General features: G+C 44.1%; 1 protein-coding gene across 1 annotated transcript; it reads right to left on the reverse strand.

Annotated features, from left to right (window-relative positions):
* Positions 1–1,948: 1,948 nt before the first annotated feature.
* On the reverse strand, positions 1,949–18,855 carry adpgk2 (ADP-dependent glucokinase 2). The gene is made up of 6 exons (XM_042071819.1): positions 18,444–18,855; positions 17,688–17,847; positions 11,304–11,494; positions 10,139–10,235; positions 9,079–9,215; positions 1,949–5,060 (listed from the first exon to the last, which is right to left on the reverse strand). Exons 1-6 carry the CDS (start codon positions 18,634–18,636, stop codon positions 4,390–4,392), a joined length of 1,449 nt encoding a protein of 482 aa, XP_041927753.1. The 5' UTR covers positions 18,637–18,855; the 3' UTR covers positions 1,949–4,389.
* Positions 18,856–18,960: the final 105 nt, after the last annotated feature.

Below are 18,960 nucleotides of genomic sequence, written 5' to 3' on the forward strand. Positions count from 1 at the left end.
GTTTTAGTCCAAAACGAGATACAAATAAAAACAATACAATAGTTCAATGTAACAGTGAACAATTAAAAATGTTGGTAAGACTATTATGGAGAATAGTAATAATAGACAATAATGAAAATAAACAATGAAAATAAAGGAGAATAGCCTAGAATAGTAGAGCATTAGCCTACTAAATTCGGTACCAACAGCGTAACCTGAAGTGACAACATGATGCACATAATTCATATGGATGTTAATAATTGTTTACAATGTTTCGAAATGTGCCTTAAAGGTAGCCTAGAGATTCCAGACCCTGGTAATCTAGAAAGATTAAGGGTCTGGCCACGTAATGGCCAAACTGGAGGGGCGGCACCAAGCTTGCATTAGAAAATCTCACTGCACGCAATTGGATAACACAATACCGACCAACGTTTACTGACTGATTCCAGACTTCGATTGTGATTGTGATTGGCTCCCCGCAATACAAGTGGTAAAAGTAACGTGCATCATTACTCATTGCCAGTGTCTCCCAGAGACAATTCAAATGATGCTCTAGCGAGAACTCTGGAGTTTTCAGGGTACATTAAAGGGGAAATTCAAATACATAATATGCACCAGTCCAGCAACACTAAAGCAATATGAGAATACATTATGTGGAAATCTTATATTTGGGTTATTAGATTTTGGAGCCTTGGGGTGTGTGTGTGGGGGGGGGGGGGGGGGGGGACCAAACGAAACATTTCCGCAAAAGTGGAAAGACCAAAGCAAGTTCTGACAGAAGCGGCATTTGAATAATCTCGGTGGATTAGTCTGTTTGAATATAAACACAAAATCATTCCACGTGGAATGTTATGAAACAAAATGTAGACCTATTTACATTGACCTTTTAATCTCAAAATGTTTCTCAATGGATTAGTGCTTGTTCGAAGAGAATGCAGTGCGTTTCAAGAATCAGTTTCACTGATGAACTATAACCTCCAGGGGGCGACAAATTCAAGGTTAGGTACCGCCACACCACTGTAGATTGTAGCCTAGCCTACATTGTACACTCACAGTACATTGGTCATTTTAGATATTAAGTAGGCATACACCACGTTATCAAACATATTCTGAAACGTTAAGGCTCTAAATAAAACATAGAAGCTACAGATGTTAGCTTCCAAAAGGTAACTTCTGCCTAACAGACTTAACATACAGTAATACAAATTTACCAGTGAATATTTGAATATGTCTTTTTGTAGGCCTAGGTCTAATGAAACAGACCAAAGATCTTCATTGCCTACAATCCTGTGGAATATAAAGGGAATGGTCAAAGCATGATCAACAATTCTTAATATTGTCTGAGCATGTTCTGATTAATATTGTTTTGTATAAAGTTTGGCATAAATATGACTATAATTTCCATATCATTATTACACTTCTACTTTAAAATGTTTATTATTGTTCTTAAACATTTGCTCACTATATTTTGAGTTCATATGTAATATCTGCCGACCACTTTGATACACTTTCAAGGGCCAAAGAAGAAGGGTTAGTCTTAAAAGGAGAGATGTGTTTGGGTCAGACATACCGTAGGCTAGCAGTAGTAATAATGGACAAACTCCATTGTGCAGTAATGAGACCAAAATGGGACTACATACTTGACCTGAGAGGATGCATCCCTCCTACCTGGGCAGATATCCAGGCCAAAGAAAAGCAATCCTTCTGATAAACAACACAATGCTCTGCTCTTTAGGAAAACATTAGCGTTGATGATTATGCTTATGCAATTTAGCGGACGCTTTTGTCCAAAGCGAATAGGACTACAAACAAAAATTGCATTTTTCAATGATTTCTTTTCCTGAATGAAATCCATCTTTAAATATGGATCTATGGCCATCTACACCACAGTCTCAATATTCGCCCCTTGGAGCAAACAAACAATGCTTTAAAACCCAAGACACAAAACATCACGCAGGCACGAGAGAAGTGGAATGTGGTAATCTTTATTGCCTTCTGATCGGTCCGTGCTGTTCGTTCACAAACACACATCTCCTGTCCAAGCCTGTTGTGGACACGCACAGGCAGGCAGACAGACAGACAGGCAGGCAGACAGACAGGCAGACTTAGAAGCTCTCTATGTCACAGCAGCACAATAGGAACTAGATAAATAAATAGGGCAGATCCGAAAAAAGAGGCAGCCGTCCAGTAACACCTGACCCGGACTGGACACATCCGTTTCTTAAAGCAACTCCCCAAGAGACAGATTAGATAAAGTTCTGTGGCTACACCAAAGGTGTTCCTGAGGAAGACAGCCTTGGATGTTGTCTGTAATAAGTGAGGTGTAATTCATGTGGTCATGACGAGGCAACAGTAAGTACCTAGAGGTGCTCTGGTCTGCCAGGGTCCTATAAATAGCATTTCCTTTCCTGACCAGTGGTCTGTAAATCCATACCTCACACTCTGTACTCAACTCTCACACTGCTAGCCTGCATGTAATAGATACATACAACATAGGCACACACAGGCCTAGACACACACACACACACACGTGCATGCACGCACGCACGCACGCACACAAGCATGCATATGCACACACACAAACATATGCACACAAGCACACACACACACACACAGAGGAGCAAGTGTCGGTGGCAGCTGTTCTCATGCAAGCAGCTCAGTCGGTTTTAATGCAGTCAAGTACTTATGGCTAAAGCAGCCGTGCACATCGCCGATCCCTGAGAAGTAAAAATAAAACCAGGTGGACATCCGACTGGACACAGCGTGCGCCCACCCCACCCGACATCCTAACAGCCCAGCCCTACAGCGCTCTGCAATAAAGACTCTTAATATGACATCTATAGTTAGCCTAGCTTTCTGCTGATCAGTCCCAACAAGGAGTAGTTCTGGGAGTAAACAGCTTGGGCATCACAAATGCTGCACTGTATTTATTTTCCTCTTCTCCGAACAGGCACAAGAGGTAGGCGCTATATATATATATATATATATATGCAGTCGATGACAAATGTGACAGAGAGAGGGGGGGGGGGGGGGGGTGGAGAGAGAGAGAGAGAGAGAGAGAGAGAGAAGAAAACAAACACCTTCTTGACCCAGAGTGCACTGTAAACTGTAGCTGCATTTTTTGTCAGTCATCAAGGTTTTCTAAAGCTCAGGGTCATCATCAGAGTACAAATGCCTGTTACATGTGAGATAAGGAGAATCTCTCCCTCCTCGCCACTCACTGGGTGCTTCACCTCAACAAATCGTTAGAGAAAAACTCATGCAACGAGCTTACCAGAAGACACAGCATCAGAGAAGACATTTCCATTTAAAAACAACATTTTCACATTATGCAAGATGCAAAAAAAAGATGCAAAATTATGCAGTGATTTCTAAAACAAAATAAATGTCAAGACCATTTGTAAAAGCCTTGGGAAAGAAGATTACCTTACACCTATCCCTTTAAAACATTCTGAATCACACACACATGCTGCTTCCCCTATTTTACCCGACTTAAAACACATATTCAGTCAAAGAATAACCTGAACAATGGAATGCAGATGATTTGGAACACACATAATGGAATGGGAGAAATGGAATGTTCTAGAATGAAGACATGGGGTGTGGGGTGGTCGGAAGTGTGGACACTGAGATAAAAGGTCTGTGTTGATTAGCATACTATGGGCCCTATTGATACAGAAAGCCTCCATTCCCTTGGGACTTGAGAAAAAAGATGCAAGCCCCAAACAAAAGTAGAAGGACACTTTAGAATTTCAATTAAGACAGCCAGGAGAGCAAGCCATTACTCGCATCACCTGAGACTTCACACCACAGGTGGGGGGTCAACCAAATTTCAGCTGTTTTGACCTTCAGGTTGCAACCTGATCAAACAAGTAACAGTAATTTCTCTGCTCCACTGCATGGGTGGTCACAAGAAAAAGAATGAAGACAATTAGTCATAACATGACACAATATAAGCCCTGTGGCTACTGTCAGGATCACAACCAGCAGTGGTCATTGCAGAATGAATCGTGGCCCCAAACACACTTTAGTGTTGAGTGGTTTGGATTTAGTGGTGATTTAAAACTGATCCTGACAACAAGGAATTGAAACAATGATAATTTACATGATATGTTTGAAAACTCCAAAGACAAGTTGAAACGTTGTATAAAGGACAATGTGAGAGCCTCACAACCCTCAAAGCTGAGGTCAGCAAGAACTATAGACGCTACCGCTGGACCATACATGCATCTGTATTGCACTAAAACTGTAGAAGAAACAAATAAAACAAACTTAAAACAAACAAAAACCATAAAATCTTCATATTTTAAGGGGAAATTAAATGTCTGACAGGGTTGGGCAGTGGGGGAGCGCCGTCGCCAGGCTGCTGTCGTCACGACACAAAGTCCCCGCTCCACCAATCAGGGCCGATCAGATTTGCAGCACGAGGCCAGCAGCGGAGATGTTGTCCCCGCCGCCCGCAGTCTGGTAGACCTCAGTGCAGACGAGGACGGGCGCCACGCAGATCTGGTAGTCGCCCTCGTCCCAGCACGACACCGGCCGCGTCTCCTGCAGCGGGATGCGCGGGCTGCCCTCCTGGCGGCTCACCGAGAACGACTCGTCCATGATGAGGCGCGCCTTGCTGGGGTCGATGTCCGAGGAGCCGCACACGTGGCGGTTGGCGACGAGCGAGGCCTTGGCCGTGGCCGACATGGTGTTCTTCCACTGCGAGCCGCGCGTCACGATCATGGCCTGGAAGGCCAGCGTGTGCACGTGGAGACGGGTCAGCGCGCGGCCCAGGCCCGACTCGCGGTGCTGCTCGTTCACCAGCCGGTACAGCTCGCGCATCTGGTCCAGCACGGTGGCCACGCGCGGGTTGGGGTCGGACAGCACAGTCACGTTGGCGCCGCGGAACAGGCTCAGCAGGTTGGGCAGCTCCTGCTCGTTCATGCCCAGCGAGTCGGCGTGAGGAAGGACCAGCTCCAGCAGGTCCGACAGCAGGCCCTCGTCCACGAAGCTGGCCATCTCAAAGTGCACCGACGTCTCCACCGACGCCGAGGACAGCATGTGAGACAGGTGTCCCAGCAGAGCCTCACGCTCACCTGAGCACACACACACACACACACACACACACACAGAGAGAGAGAGAAATGGGGTTGAGAGGCATGTCGACAGCTTATTTTAAATAATACACACACACGTCAACAGAGAGTAAGAAAGGACACAGGAACGGGGACATGAACACGTTAAGAGAGACAATAAAGAAAGTGTGACAGTGAGTGGAGAAATGAAATAAGCAGGTAAGAGAAAGGGGAAGGGGGTCAGAGAGAGAGAGAGAGAGAGAGAGAGAGAGAGAGAGACAGACACAGACACAGACAGAGACAGAGAGACAGACACAGACAGAGACAGAGACAGAGAGAAAGAGAGAGAGAAGACAGTTAGGGGGGAGGAGGGAGAGAGAGAGAGACACACACACCCTAAAGGGACGGCTAGAAATGACCATGTAAAAATAAAACACACTGTGCCAGTTCAGACTCTGAACTAGGACACAAAACTTTGTAGAGGATGCAAACTGGCGAAACAATGTGGTGATTAGCATCAGCACGCCTTACAACACACCACACTGGTAAAGGGGAACTCCAAAACTCATGACATACGCCGATATCCTAAGTGCAATGTTGCTGTTCTATCTTCCCAATAAAAGTGAGATTTCAGTGATCCCGTTTCTGCAATCTTGGCCTATCTGAAAGTCCGTCCTCCCCAACACCCCTGAGAAGGCGCACTTTGAGTCTTGCACAGGATTACATAACTGTGATAAGACAAGTTAGTGATCGCGGTTGAGCTAGCATGGTGAAGACGATTGCCTCTGCACCAGATCCCTGCACTGTATGCACCTCAACCCTGTGCAATGTGATATACACCGCCAGTCAAAAGTTTGGAGTCACTTTTTAGAGTCACAATTTCCATTCCACTCCATTATAGACAGATACCAGCTGAGATCAATTGCATTGTTTTTTTAATCCAGCAGTTTTCAGATTACATTATGTGTTTACATAATTGCAAAAGGGTTGTCAATTGTTTTTTCTCAGTTAGCCTCTTAAAACTATATCAGATTAGTAAACAGAATGTGCCTTTGGAACATTGGATGAATGGTTGCTGATAAAGGGCATCTGTATACTTATGTAGATATTGCATTAAAGATCAGCAATGTCTTTCTACAAGTCATTTACAATATAATGAAGAAAACAAGGACATTTCTAAGTGACTCCAAACTTTTGAACGGTAGTGTATTATATATTTTTTTTTTACCTATTTACACATAAAGCTTACGCCGTCATCCTAAGCAATTTACAGATAGGCCAGTCTTCCTGGAGCAACTCAGGATGAAGTGCCTTGCTGAAGGGTATAATGGTGACATTAAGGAATTGAACCCACAACTCTTTTGATTTATTTCTTTTGTTTGTTGTGGCTATGGCGTGTGAGTTCTTTAGTGACTTCACTACCACCGCCCACTGTACACACTGTATGTGTGTGTGTGTTTATGAAAGTAACCCTGTGCACTGAAAACAATAACACCGCCTACCGTACACACTGAATGTGTGTGTGTGTGTGTGTGTGTGTGTGTGTGTGTGAGAAAGTAACCCTGAGCACTAAAAACAATAACATTTATGCTTCCATAACCTGTGAGAGTAAACACAGCATGTGTGCATCTGACCAACCCTGCGAGGTAAAAAGCACTGGACATATCCCCACCCCGAGAGCTGCTCTCTCTGCACTGAGAGAGACGGGGGGCAATTCAAAACAGCCTCTCTAGCATGGCTTAGCCCCTATTGTCACATTGCATTCTCCTGAAACCTCCACGAATACCAGACACATCTCTGGGATTACAGTGCAGGAAGCCCCAATGATGGCAAACTCTCCAACAGAGTTTAGAGTGGTGGACCCCAGTGTCTGTGGGTCTATGTGAGTATGCATATGCATATGCATGTGTGTGTGTGCGTGTGTGCGTGTGTGCGTGCGTGTGTGCGTGCGTGCGTGCGTGCGTGCGTGCGTATGCATATGCATGTGTGTGTGTGTGTGTGTGTGTGTGTGTGTGTGTGTGTGTGCGCGCACGCGCGTGTGTGTGTGTGTGTGTGAGTATGCATATGCGTGTGTGTGTGTGTGTGTAAATAAAAACAGAATGTGATAATATACAAATCTCGTAAACCCTCGTAAAAAAGTTGGGATGGGGGCATGTTTGTTTCAGCAATATAGGCCCGCTCACTCAAGTACTTTATGAAGTATTTTGGGTGCGAGTTAAAAATGTCAATCTAGAAGTGGAGGAAACCGCACTCTCTTGTGTGTTACTTTTAAAAGGATGTATTGCACCATGCCCTTGACTACAGACGCGTGGCATGTTTACCACTGTGCTGCTTCACCTCTTTATTTAACATTCTGTAAATGCTTAGGAACTGAGGAGACCAGTTGCTAGAGGTTTGAGAATTAAATTCCTGCCTGATATAGGATTTCAGTTGCTCAACAGTATTCTTAAATCATGTTTTTCATTCCATGATGCACCTAATTTGACCGGTCTGGACTGCAGACAGGCCATCCTAGCACCTGCACTCGTTCTCTATGGATATGTGCAGAATTTGTTTTACTGAAATATTCAAGGTCTTCCCTGAAAAAGACATTGTCTGGATGGCAGTATATGTTGCCCACAACCCGTGTACATTATTCAGAATTCATTGTGCCTCGCCAGTTGTGCAAGATGCCCATGCTGTAGGCACTAATGCACATACACACAGTCATAGATGCTGGGTTTTGAACTAAGCACTATAACAAGTTGGATAAGTTGGATAGGCCCTCTCCTCTTTAGCCCAGAGGAGTCCATGATTTCCAAAAAGAATGGCAAATGTTGATTGATCTGACCTGATTGATTTTTAAAAAGGTCCTGACCTTTTTAAATAAGCTCAGGCCTAGATAAGACGAGAGTATTTCTGTATCACGTCTAAATGCAATTTCTTCTTCAGCATGGTAAAGTTTACACTAGCATTTGTAAATTGAGTATCAAACTGTGCTCATAGACAATGGTTATTAGAGGTTTACCTGAGCCAATACAATGATTTTCATTACAGAAACAGGTCTGGTTTTAATGCAGTGACATCTGATGTCCAAAAGACCACAGCCATCCAATGTTGCTTTTCAGCTCTGTCCCTTGTTTGCAAAGATTTCTCTGGATTCTCTGAATGTTTGAATGCTGTATGTACACCCATCACATGGTGAAGGCAAAACCACTTGAATACTTGAATTCACCTGTCTCAGGTGAAATGTCACCAGATTAAGATTCTGATACCACCCTAACCACATCCTGGATACAGTCCCCTAGCAACATCCTGGATACCATGTTAACCACATCCTGAATGTGGCTAGGATGGTATCAGAATATTAAACTGGTTGACGGTCATATTCAAATTTAGAGTGGTCTCTTAATTTTGAATATGACCGTCAACTCATTTGAATGTGACTCAGCAACTGTAGGAAGACTTCAGAAAAAATCTGCAGTGGTCCCTTCATTTTTTCCAGAGCTGTATGTGTGTATATGTGTGTATGTATATGTGTGTATGTGTATGTATGTGTAACTATAAATATATATACTCTTTTGATCCCGTGAGAGAAATTTGGTCTCTGCATTTATCCCAATCCGTGAATTAGTAAACACACTGCACACAGTGAACACACAGTGAAGCACACACTAATCCCTGCATCAACAGCGGCGCTCAGGGAGCAGTGAGGGGTTAGGTGCCTTGCTCAAGGGCATTTCAGCCGTGCCTACTGGTCAGGGTTCGAACCGGCAACCCTCCGGTTACAAGTCTGAAGCGCTAACCAGTAGGCCACGGCTGCCCCACAGTTGTGTGTGTATGTATATGTGTGTATGTGTGTGTATATGTGTGTGTGTGTGTGTATGAGTGTGTATGTGAGTAGATGTGTGTATATGTGTGTATGTGAGTAGATGTGTGTGTATATGTATGTATGTGAATAGTTGTGAAGAATCCTGTGTTTTAAACAAGTCGGTGGTAACAGTAACTGTAGCCTGGTTGGGACCATGTTACCCATCATCCCCCCAGAGGCGATCCTCACCCTGCTTGAAGGGGAAATTGTCCATCATCTGCAGGCCCCCCACCACCAGCAGGTCTGGATGGAAGTCCTTCAGCTGCTTCTCAAACTCCTCCATGGAGTCCAGGTAGGGGTTGTGGTCATCACTGTGGACTATATACCTGCAGGTGACACACGTGCCAATGACGCATTAATTATTACCTCTGAAGGACATGTATGAAGGGTGTCAGTGGACAAAGTGGACAGCAGTCACATGACATGATCCTAAGGGATAAGGGATAACGCCTGCCGAGGTCTCCATATTCACCTTATTCAGCCCCGCCCATTTTTTAAAATTCCACGTTGTCTTTAAACTTCCGGTCGGCTAGCTACGTCTAGTTAGCTTCATTGGGATAACACGGCAGAAGAGGATAGAGAGGCTAACTTGGGAGGAAAACGACAAATGCCATCAGGAGGTGAGACTGCAATATTGTACTTCGCTACCCAAGGCTATTCAGCCCTACGGAGTGGGTAGACGATATGCGGCAGTGGCCGCTGTATCGTATGGAGAAACTCGCAAATCCTTATCTGTTTAGTAACTATGGTAACTAGTTTAGAAAGTCATTACAGAACAGCCGCTCCAAAGTCAGTGTTTTCCTAACTTCAGATAGGAAAGGTGTATAACAGAAATGTCTTAGGTCACCAAAATGATAAATAAACGTTCCTAACTTTAGGATGACCCATAACATATGATGCCAGTCATCTTGATAGAGCTCTAGCTATCTCAATGAATCGCAATGGATGTACTGCTCAATCGGAAGTTCGGAGACAATGTGGGCAAAGCTAGCGCCCCCCATGTTTGCACGCGGAATAAGGTGAATATGGAATTAATGGACAAGGCAGAGGCAAAAAACTCCACAAGTTTACCCCATCGAGTCCCTTCATTTTGTATACTCGGACACTTCCATGGCCGTTTTCCCACTTATATAATATATATAAATGAATAGCCCACTACCAGCCAATCAGAAAAGAGTATTGTCCGGGGGATAAATTCAAATAAAAACAGTATTTCTTTACAGTCTCCAGAGACTCTGCCCAGACTGACCTGTTGGCTCTTCTTGAGGTGTAGGGTCCCCAGCTGGCGCCAGAGGGATACTCCATGATCAGGTGAATGTCTGGCTCTTCCACGGCACTGCCTGCCACTGAACAGGCCGAGGGTCACAGAGAGAGAGAGAGAGAGAGAGAGAGAGAGAGAGAGAGAGAGAGAGAGAGAGAGAGAGAAAGAAAGAAAGAAAGAAAGAAAGAAAGAAGAGAGAGAGAGAGAGAGAGAGAGAGAGAGAGAGAGAGAGAAAAAAAGACAGACAGAAAGAAAGAAAGAAAGAAAGAAAGAAAGAAAGAAAGAAAAGAGAGAGAGAGACCAAGAGAGAGAGACAGACAGACAGACAGAGAGAAAGAAAGAAGAGAGAGAAAAAGACAGACGGACAGAAAGAAAGAAAGAAAGAAAGAAAGAAAGAAAGACAGACAGACAGACAGAAAGAGAGAGAGAGAGAGAAAGAGAAAGAGAGAGAGAGAGAGAGAGAAAGAGAGAGAGAGAGAGAAAGAGAGTTTGAGTTAGGGGACAAGGTCTGACACAGATGTACACTGATGCTTATGGGCTTGTTTATGGATTTTTTTTTTACAATGATGTTGCGATCACAAGTGGTCAGCCGAGACACATCTCTGTTTACACATGCATGCTAGAGACGTCGCTGATCACTTGTGTTTAGTAATCTGTTATTGCCAACGTCACAGTCATTAGAACTCCCATTGTCCGGGACGCATCAGAATGCCTTCGTGTTTACACTACAAAGATACGTTGTCAAATGCGTCTCTGACTATCTCAGCAAGTAGTTTGAGTGATCGGATCACAATGCGTCTCAATGACTTGTATTTAGAACTAACCACTTGTGATCTGATCACCCAAGGACAAGGTACATTTTAAAAACAAATGTATATAGGGTCTATGAGTCAGTCAACAGCAAACAAGGCTGTCATGTTAGCCTCTGGCAGTGAAGGAGATACCACAGAGGCCTCATGATCAGCAAAGCCTTATGGGCACACGTGGCCAAAAGTCTGACTCCAACAAAGACATGCTTTTGTGTGTTACTGAGGGGGTGAGCTTAGAAGAACTTCCTTTTCAGCACTTCCCCTTCATCAGCATGTTTTAAAACACACATGACCTCTCACACTCTTTCACATACACACACACACTGATGAGGTCATCGCTTTACCTGTGATGTGTTCGGGGAGCACGTCGTTGAAGTCCGTGCTGAAGCTGCCGCCTAGCAACACGTCGCAACCCTCGATCGCCATCCTGCCCGCCATCACCGGTGCGTTGCCTCCCACGGCCCACCGGTTGCCTGGCAACTCGCGAGAGGCCTCGACGAGCTGACTGAAGAGGGTTTCATTCATCACGTATCTCCTGTGGAAGCACAGAGACAGGAGGGAGAGAGAGGGGGAGGAAGAGAAGGAGAGGGAGAGAAAGAGAGAGAGAGAGAGAGAGAGAGAAGAGGCAGAGAGAGAAAGCGAGGGAAAGGGAAAGGCATACAGAGAGGGAGGAGGAGAGAGAGGGAGGGAAGGGGTGGAAGAGAGAGAGAAGAGAGGGAAGGGGTGGGAGAGAGAGATAGAAGAGAGGGAAGGGGTGAGAGAGAGAGAGAGTCAGGTATTTTGTAAAAGTTTTAAAGGACACCACCCTCTGTAGAGCCCCAACCTCAGCTCATGAGCAGAGATTCCCCGAGCAGCCTCACCACACCCTCAGAGACAGAAGAACACTGCAGCCCGGCAGAATCCCAGCTCGCCAGACCCATGGACCCACCAGAAACCCACGGAGAGGTAAAAACTCCCCAGCTGCTGCACCACCCCGCCCACCTCTAAGAGCACAGGAAAGGAGTGCAACCCAGGAGGAAACCCAGCGCCCTCCTATGCACCACCAACCCACCTACGCTGAAGTCACCCAAGGTATTAAGCTCCAGCAACCATCAGACCTTGGCCAGGTGCGACAACTCCTGCAACTTCTGTGTACTTTAATAGGTTAAAAAAAAAAAAAAAAAAAAAAAAAAAAAGGTTCATATATGTTCACTGTCAAAACTGGAATTGAAATGTATTTTGATCTTTCTACAAAAATATGTCACTGTTCTTCACTCCATTTAATGATACTTATATATAAGACACATGAAATCACTCACAATTAGCTCATGGAACATTCAAGGACTACACTCTTCAGCATTTGGAACGAAAAGCAGAAATGTTGACTTTGTAAATAAGTTAAATAATCTAGATATTGTTGTTTTAATTGAGACTTGGTGTAACACAGACACTGACACATACTGCCCAAAAGGCTATACAGAAATCCTGCTGCCTTCTATTAAACACGACCACATCAAACATGGAAGAAAATCTGGTGGAATTATAATCTGGTACAAAGAAAAACTTGCAACTAAATTGAAACTAGTAAAAAAGGGTATAACACATGCATGGCTGAAACTCCAAAAAGGCACATTTAACTGTGACAATGATGTATTCATCTGTGCAGCCTATGCACCACCTCATGATTCACCATATTATGATGAGGAATTCTTTAACAGGCTCCATACAGAAATTAACAGCTTCCAGGCCCAGGGAAATGTCCTTCTGTGTGGGGACTTCAATGCCCGTACAGGCACACAGCCAGACTGTATAGACCCAGCAGGAAACAATCACATATTCAATAATCTATCGGCCACCCTCACCCCCATCACAATGACCAGGAATAATCCTGACAAGACCATAAACAAAAATGGTAAAGAGTTAGTGCACCTCTGTCGCTCCTTAGGCCTGTACATGCTTAATGGTAGGATCAGAGGGGACTCTTTAGGAAGGTTCACATATTGCTCAGCTCTTGGGACTAGTGTAGTCGACTATGCCATTACTGACATGGACCCATCCTCCATAAGTGCATTCACTGTAAGACCACAGTCTCCCTTTTCAGATCACTGCCAGATAACCACATTCTTGAAAAGCATGAACGACAAAACATCTATACAAATCCCCTCCAAATTAATCCAATTAAATCAGAAATATAAATGGAAATCTGACAGTGTTACTGAATTTCATAAAGCAATCAATTCGGTTGAAATTACTAACAATATTAACATGTTCCTTTTAAAACAATTCAGACCCAATAGTGATGATGTCAATCTGGCAGCGGAGGAAATCTCCAATATATATAACAGAGCCGCCAAAATGGCAAACCTGCTGAAAAACTGTAAGAAAAGAAAACCATCAAAAGAAAAATGGTTTGACCATGAATGTATAGAGAAACGGAAAAATCTCAGGCAATTATCAAACAAAAAACACCATGACCAAAAAAACACCTGTCTGAGACAAAATTATTCTGAAGCCCTAAAAGATTACAAATTAACAATTAAAAAGAAAAAACAACAATACTACAACAAAACGCTACAAGAAATCGAGGGCTCTCTCCAAACCAACACTTTCTGGGAGAGTTGGAATCATTTAAACAATTCCCCACCAAAAGAATTGGCAATTCAAAATCCAGACACCTGGAAAACATTTTACCAAAACCTGTACAAACCTATGCCAGATGACATCACTAATAAACAAAAACATATCAAATTAAACCTTCAAAAGCTTGAAGAGGCCATTTGTGTTCACCAAAATCCACTTGATCACAGCATCTCAAGTGATGAACTCATAAAAAATCTTAAAAAGCTCAAGCCTGAAAAAGCTTGTGGTCCTGATAGTATCCGGACAGAAATGTTGAAATTCAGCCCACCCATTCTACAAATGGCTCTCCTCAAGTTATTTAATCTTGTTTTTCAAGCTGGTTGCTTCCCTGATGTCTGGAACAGGGGGCTTATATCCCCAATACATAAGAGTGGAGACAAATCTGACCCTAATAACTACCGAGGCATCTGTGTGAGCAGTAACCTGGGGAAGGTATTCTGCTGTATCCTCAACGCCCGTTTACAGGCCTTCCTTATTGAACACAATGTCTTGAGTAAAAATCAAATTGGCTTCTTACCAAATTGCCGCACTACAGATCATATTTACACCCTCCATACCCTGATAAACCAAAATGTTCACCAAAAAAGTAAGGGGAAAATATTTGCGTGTTTTATTGATTTTAAAAAAGCTTTCGATTCAATCTGGCATGAAGGATTGTATTTCAAAATCCTACAAAGTGGTATAGGGGGTAAAATGTATAACATCATCAAATCAATTTATTTGGGCAATAAGTGTGGCGTAAAAATTGGCAACAAAAGAACTGAATACTTCACTCAAGGGCGTGGGGTGAGACAGGGTTGCAGCTTGAGTCCAACCTTGTTCAATATCTATATAAATGAGTTAGCGGTGTTATTGGAACAATCTGCAACACCTGGGCTCACCCTGTTGGACACGGAAGTCAAATCCCTGCTCTTTGCGGATGACCTGGTGCTGCTGTCGGCCACTGAACAGGGCCTACAGCAGCACCTGGACCTGCTAGAGCAGTACTGTCAGAACTGGGCCCTGACAGTCAATTTGGATAAATCTAAAGTTATGATCTTCCAGAAGCATCCCAGACCTCAGGGAACCAGACACCTCTTTACTTTAGGTAACACCGCCCTAGAGAATGTTACTTCTTATAACTACCTTGGCTTAAAAATTAACGCCTCTGGAAACTTTGGTCTTGCAGTGAATGCACTAAAAGAAAAAGCACGACGAGCATTTTATGCAATAAAAAGAAATTTTCATCAAATAGATATACCAATTAAAATCTGGTCCAAAATATTTGACACAGTCATTTTGCCAATTGCACTTTATGGAAGTGAAATATGGGGTCCACTCAGTAAGCACGACTACTCTAGATGGGACAAACACCCAATAGAAGCCCTGCATGCTGAATTCTGTAGAAATTTGTTACATATCCAAAGAAAAGTACCCACAAATGCTAGCAGGGCAGAATTAGGCCGATTTCCACTATTGATTAATATCCAAAAACGATCACTAAAATTCTGGATTCATCTAAAATTAAGCCCTCAAAATTCACTACATTTTAAAGCACTTAAATCCCAAGAGCTCAGCCCTAAGACCAGTCCCCTATGTCAGTTGGTCTCGGATTTAACTAACCCAATAACCCCTAACCCACAAATTGTCCAGACCAGCACTGCTTCCCAACCACCAATCAGAATCAACCAAATTAACAAGAACAACAAGAATTCTTATTTGGAACACTGGAAGAAAGAAACAAAATTACAACACAAACTTGAATGTTACATTGGCATACGAAAAGACTATCAATTGGCAGAGTATCTCCACACTGTCAGAGATACGAAGCAGAGACAGATCCTCACCAAGTACAGGCTGAGTGACCACAGTCTAGCCATAGAGAAAGGCAGGCACAAGAAGTCATGGCTGCCAAAAGAGCAAAGGACATGTGGTCACTGTATGACAGGGGAGGTGGAGTCAGAGGTGCACTTTCTGCTACACTGTGACAAATATCGGTCCCAAAGAGACAAATATTTCACCACTTTGAACAACATCATTCCCAACTTCACAAAACTGGACGAACAGAAAAAACTTGCTGTAGTTTTGGGTGAGGACACCAGCACATGCATACTGGCAGCAAGTTATGTGTCCTCACTCCATAACCTGAGAGAAGGCATTACTTAAGATAATCACCCCACTACCTCCACCCTTCAAACACAACACTGCTCCCCAGCCCCAGTCTGTTACACCATGTCTCCTGCTTGTTTTGTTTTGTTTTGTCCTGTCTTGGTTTTCCTATGCACGTGTACAGACAATGGTCTTGCATGGTTGTGACGTGCTGTGTGTGTGTGTGTGTGTGTGTGTGTGTGTGTGTGTGTGTGTGTGCGTGTGTGACGAAGTGTAACAATGTTTGTACATGTCTATATCATTTTGTATTTGTATTTTCTTTAATTATTATTATTCCTGTGAACGCTTTGGCAATGCATCATATGGTTTGTCATGCCAATAAAGCATATTTGAATTTGAATTTGAGAGAGAGGGTGAGAGAGAGAGAGGGTGAGAGAGAGAGAGAGAGAGAGAGGGTGAGAGAGAGAGAGAGGGTGAGAGAGAGAGAGAGAGAGAGAGAGAGAGAGAGAGAGAGAGAGAGAGAGAGAGAGAAGGGGTGGGAGAGAGAGATAGAAGAGAGGGAAGGGGTGAGAGAGAGAGATAGAAGAGAGGGAAGGGGTGAGAGAGAGAGAGAGAGAGAGGAGACAGGAGAGCCACAGGAGTGTTACTCACACTTCACTTCTCTCGGTCTCTCTACTCAGCGCATCTCTCGGTCTCTCTACTCCAGCTCAGAGTTGAGGACGAGGTCAACTGCGAGCAGCTAAACTTAGAGCGCACACCGTTACAAACATCGCACCTACTTGGAAATACATTGATACACAGACACCCTTAGCATCTCTGATATAACAACTGATGTGTCTGTTTATCCTAGTGAAGGAAAGTGTCTAGTACACACAGAAAACTAGTCAAACCCCACTTAGACTTGCCCATTGTTTCTTGGTGTTTTATGCCCCCAATGTTGTCTTCAAGGCAGCGCTGCCTGGAAGGCGCTAGGGTTAGGCATGGGTTAAGGTTAGGGTTGGGGTTATGTTTAGGATTAGGTGCCTTTAAGTAGACGGTGGCAGCGCTGCCTGGAAGACGACGTTGGGGGACTTAAAACACCATTGAGCTTCAGAGTTGTTTACAGCCAAGTCTGCTGTAGACAGTTTTGCCCAGATACACACCAGCCTGTTGCTTACATGCAACAAGTCAATCCCCAAACACTTGAGCTGGACGCTGGTATGGGTTTCTTTGGATCACGTGTCACCAGGTGTTTTGGACTAGGCTGGGACAGCCCATCTCAAAATACTCAGCCCAGCTCATTGATTTTAAAATGGCTGACGCTGCGGATTTCTGATGACACAGGATCTCCTTTTACAGAAGTGATCATCTCAGCAGCTATGAAAATATGCAGGTTCACATGGCCTTAAAGGATGGAAATAACTTCTCTTGAATACATACGTATCTTTCAGAGAAACCTCAGGCACACCAAAGCTACAGACTGATTAGCAAAGCGCTGGATGTCAGTTAGGTCATCTGACTGTAACCTGACTCAAGATCCCTTCGCATACAGACCTATAGAGAGAGATGTTTGAACAGTGAGGGGGCAGTTAAAATAAACATGCTTGTGAAGGGAAAAGATCCTCGGGCCTCTCGGCTGCTGGGGTTAAACTGTAACCCCTGGGTGTTGGAGTGGATCGGGCTCTTCAGCACCAGTGGCTGAACTCATGCCAAACAGCTCTTTAGCCACTGCACTAACACGTTATGTCCCCTCTCCAGCTTGTAAAAACACGGGACACACTATCTGGTGCTTGCCTCTCCCACCGCTGCAGAATTCCAGACCTGTTCTGTTGCCCACAAACACAATCTAGAATTCTAGCGTCTCTCTCTCTCTCTGGTGTTCTGAGCTGACTGGGAGGAAGAGGATTAAGATCAGTAGGTTAATTAAGTAATGTTCTAGAACTTTTCTGTTTCCAATTGACACAATCTCCTTAAAGTTCTTCAGGAACTTCCTACTGCGCCATCCCTCTCTCTCTCTCTCTCGGCACCTCATGACCACTCACTCTGAAGCTGCCCCCGGGGCGAAGAAGTAGCCGAAACTCTGGGCCAGCTGCTCCGCATTCTCGATGTAGTCGTGATGCAGGGGCTGGTCAGTGGGCGGCAGGCCAATCTTGTTCAGCAGTGCCACGCTGTCCACAATGATGTCCACACAACCCCCAAAACCTGACAGACAGGAGACAAACAGGGAATGAGGCCATGGAATCTCACACCTGAGGATTTCAAAATTCCCTTCTCTGTCTCAGCCACCTTTTTCTCAACCTATTTCTGATGGGAGGTCAATATAGGTCAGTAGTAAAGGTAATTATAGACCATGGGAGGATGTTAAATACCACATAGTGCAGAGATGGGGCCGTTGTAGATGTTACTGGCCATGGAAATGAGCTGACGTCCTGATAACTGCTGCAACATGAGGTGATATGGATGGAGTTTTATCTAGGAGTGAGGTGGAACCCTCTTCTCGCATGACTTAATCTTTGAACCCAGGCTATAATGTCACGCTGACACAGCATAAAATATCAGACCAGTTCTTTTGAGATGAATGGTGTGCAACTCTTTTGTTAGGCTACCTTGGTCATGACTCATGCACTATTTCACTGGCTAAGTAGTATTAGTAAGTTGTAGTAATATTAAGTTGTAGTATAGTAGTAATACATAGTAAGTTGTCGATGTGAACAGCCAAAGTGCCCTAAGAAAATAGCAAGAGAACCTAACATTGTCGTACCTGGATAGCCAACCAAGGAATGATAGAAATGTCTTACCTATGGCAACCTTCGGTCTCGCGACATTATTCACTCCCACTTTGCTTTCTGCACGAAGCAGCGATGACAAAACGACATCAAGTCTTTCGTCTAACCCCGGACCATGAAAGGGAGATCTAAACCAGTATGCTAGGAGAACCACCAAGAGAGACGTGATGGTTCCATATTTCATGAATGAGGACCCGGTCGCCATTGCCAAATAGTCTACGAGACTGAGCTCACTAAACGATCAAGCTGACGTTAACTCTATCATCAAGTAGGGTGGCACTGGAAAAAAACCGAACTAGCGAGGCTAATTCTCCACTAGCTAATAGCTGGCTAATAGGGATGAAACTCCCCGATAAAACAACACCCACACAGACCGAACCGAACACACACGACGCGCCGCAAGTTGCAACAAATAAGCATAAGTGGATTGGCGGAAGGGGGAGTGACAACAAAGCGGAAGTGAAATTCTGCCAGATTTAGGATTTTAAGCTCAGCAAGGTAAATTCTACAATATTATTACAGATGGCAG

The sequence above is a fragment of the Alosa sapidissima genome, chromosome 19 (genome assembly GCF_018492685.1).
Source record: "Alosa sapidissima isolate fAloSap1 chromosome 19, fAloSap1.pri, whole genome shotgun sequence".
NCBI lineage: Eukaryota > Metazoa > Chordata > Actinopteri > Clupeiformes > Clupeidae > Alosa > Alosa sapidissima.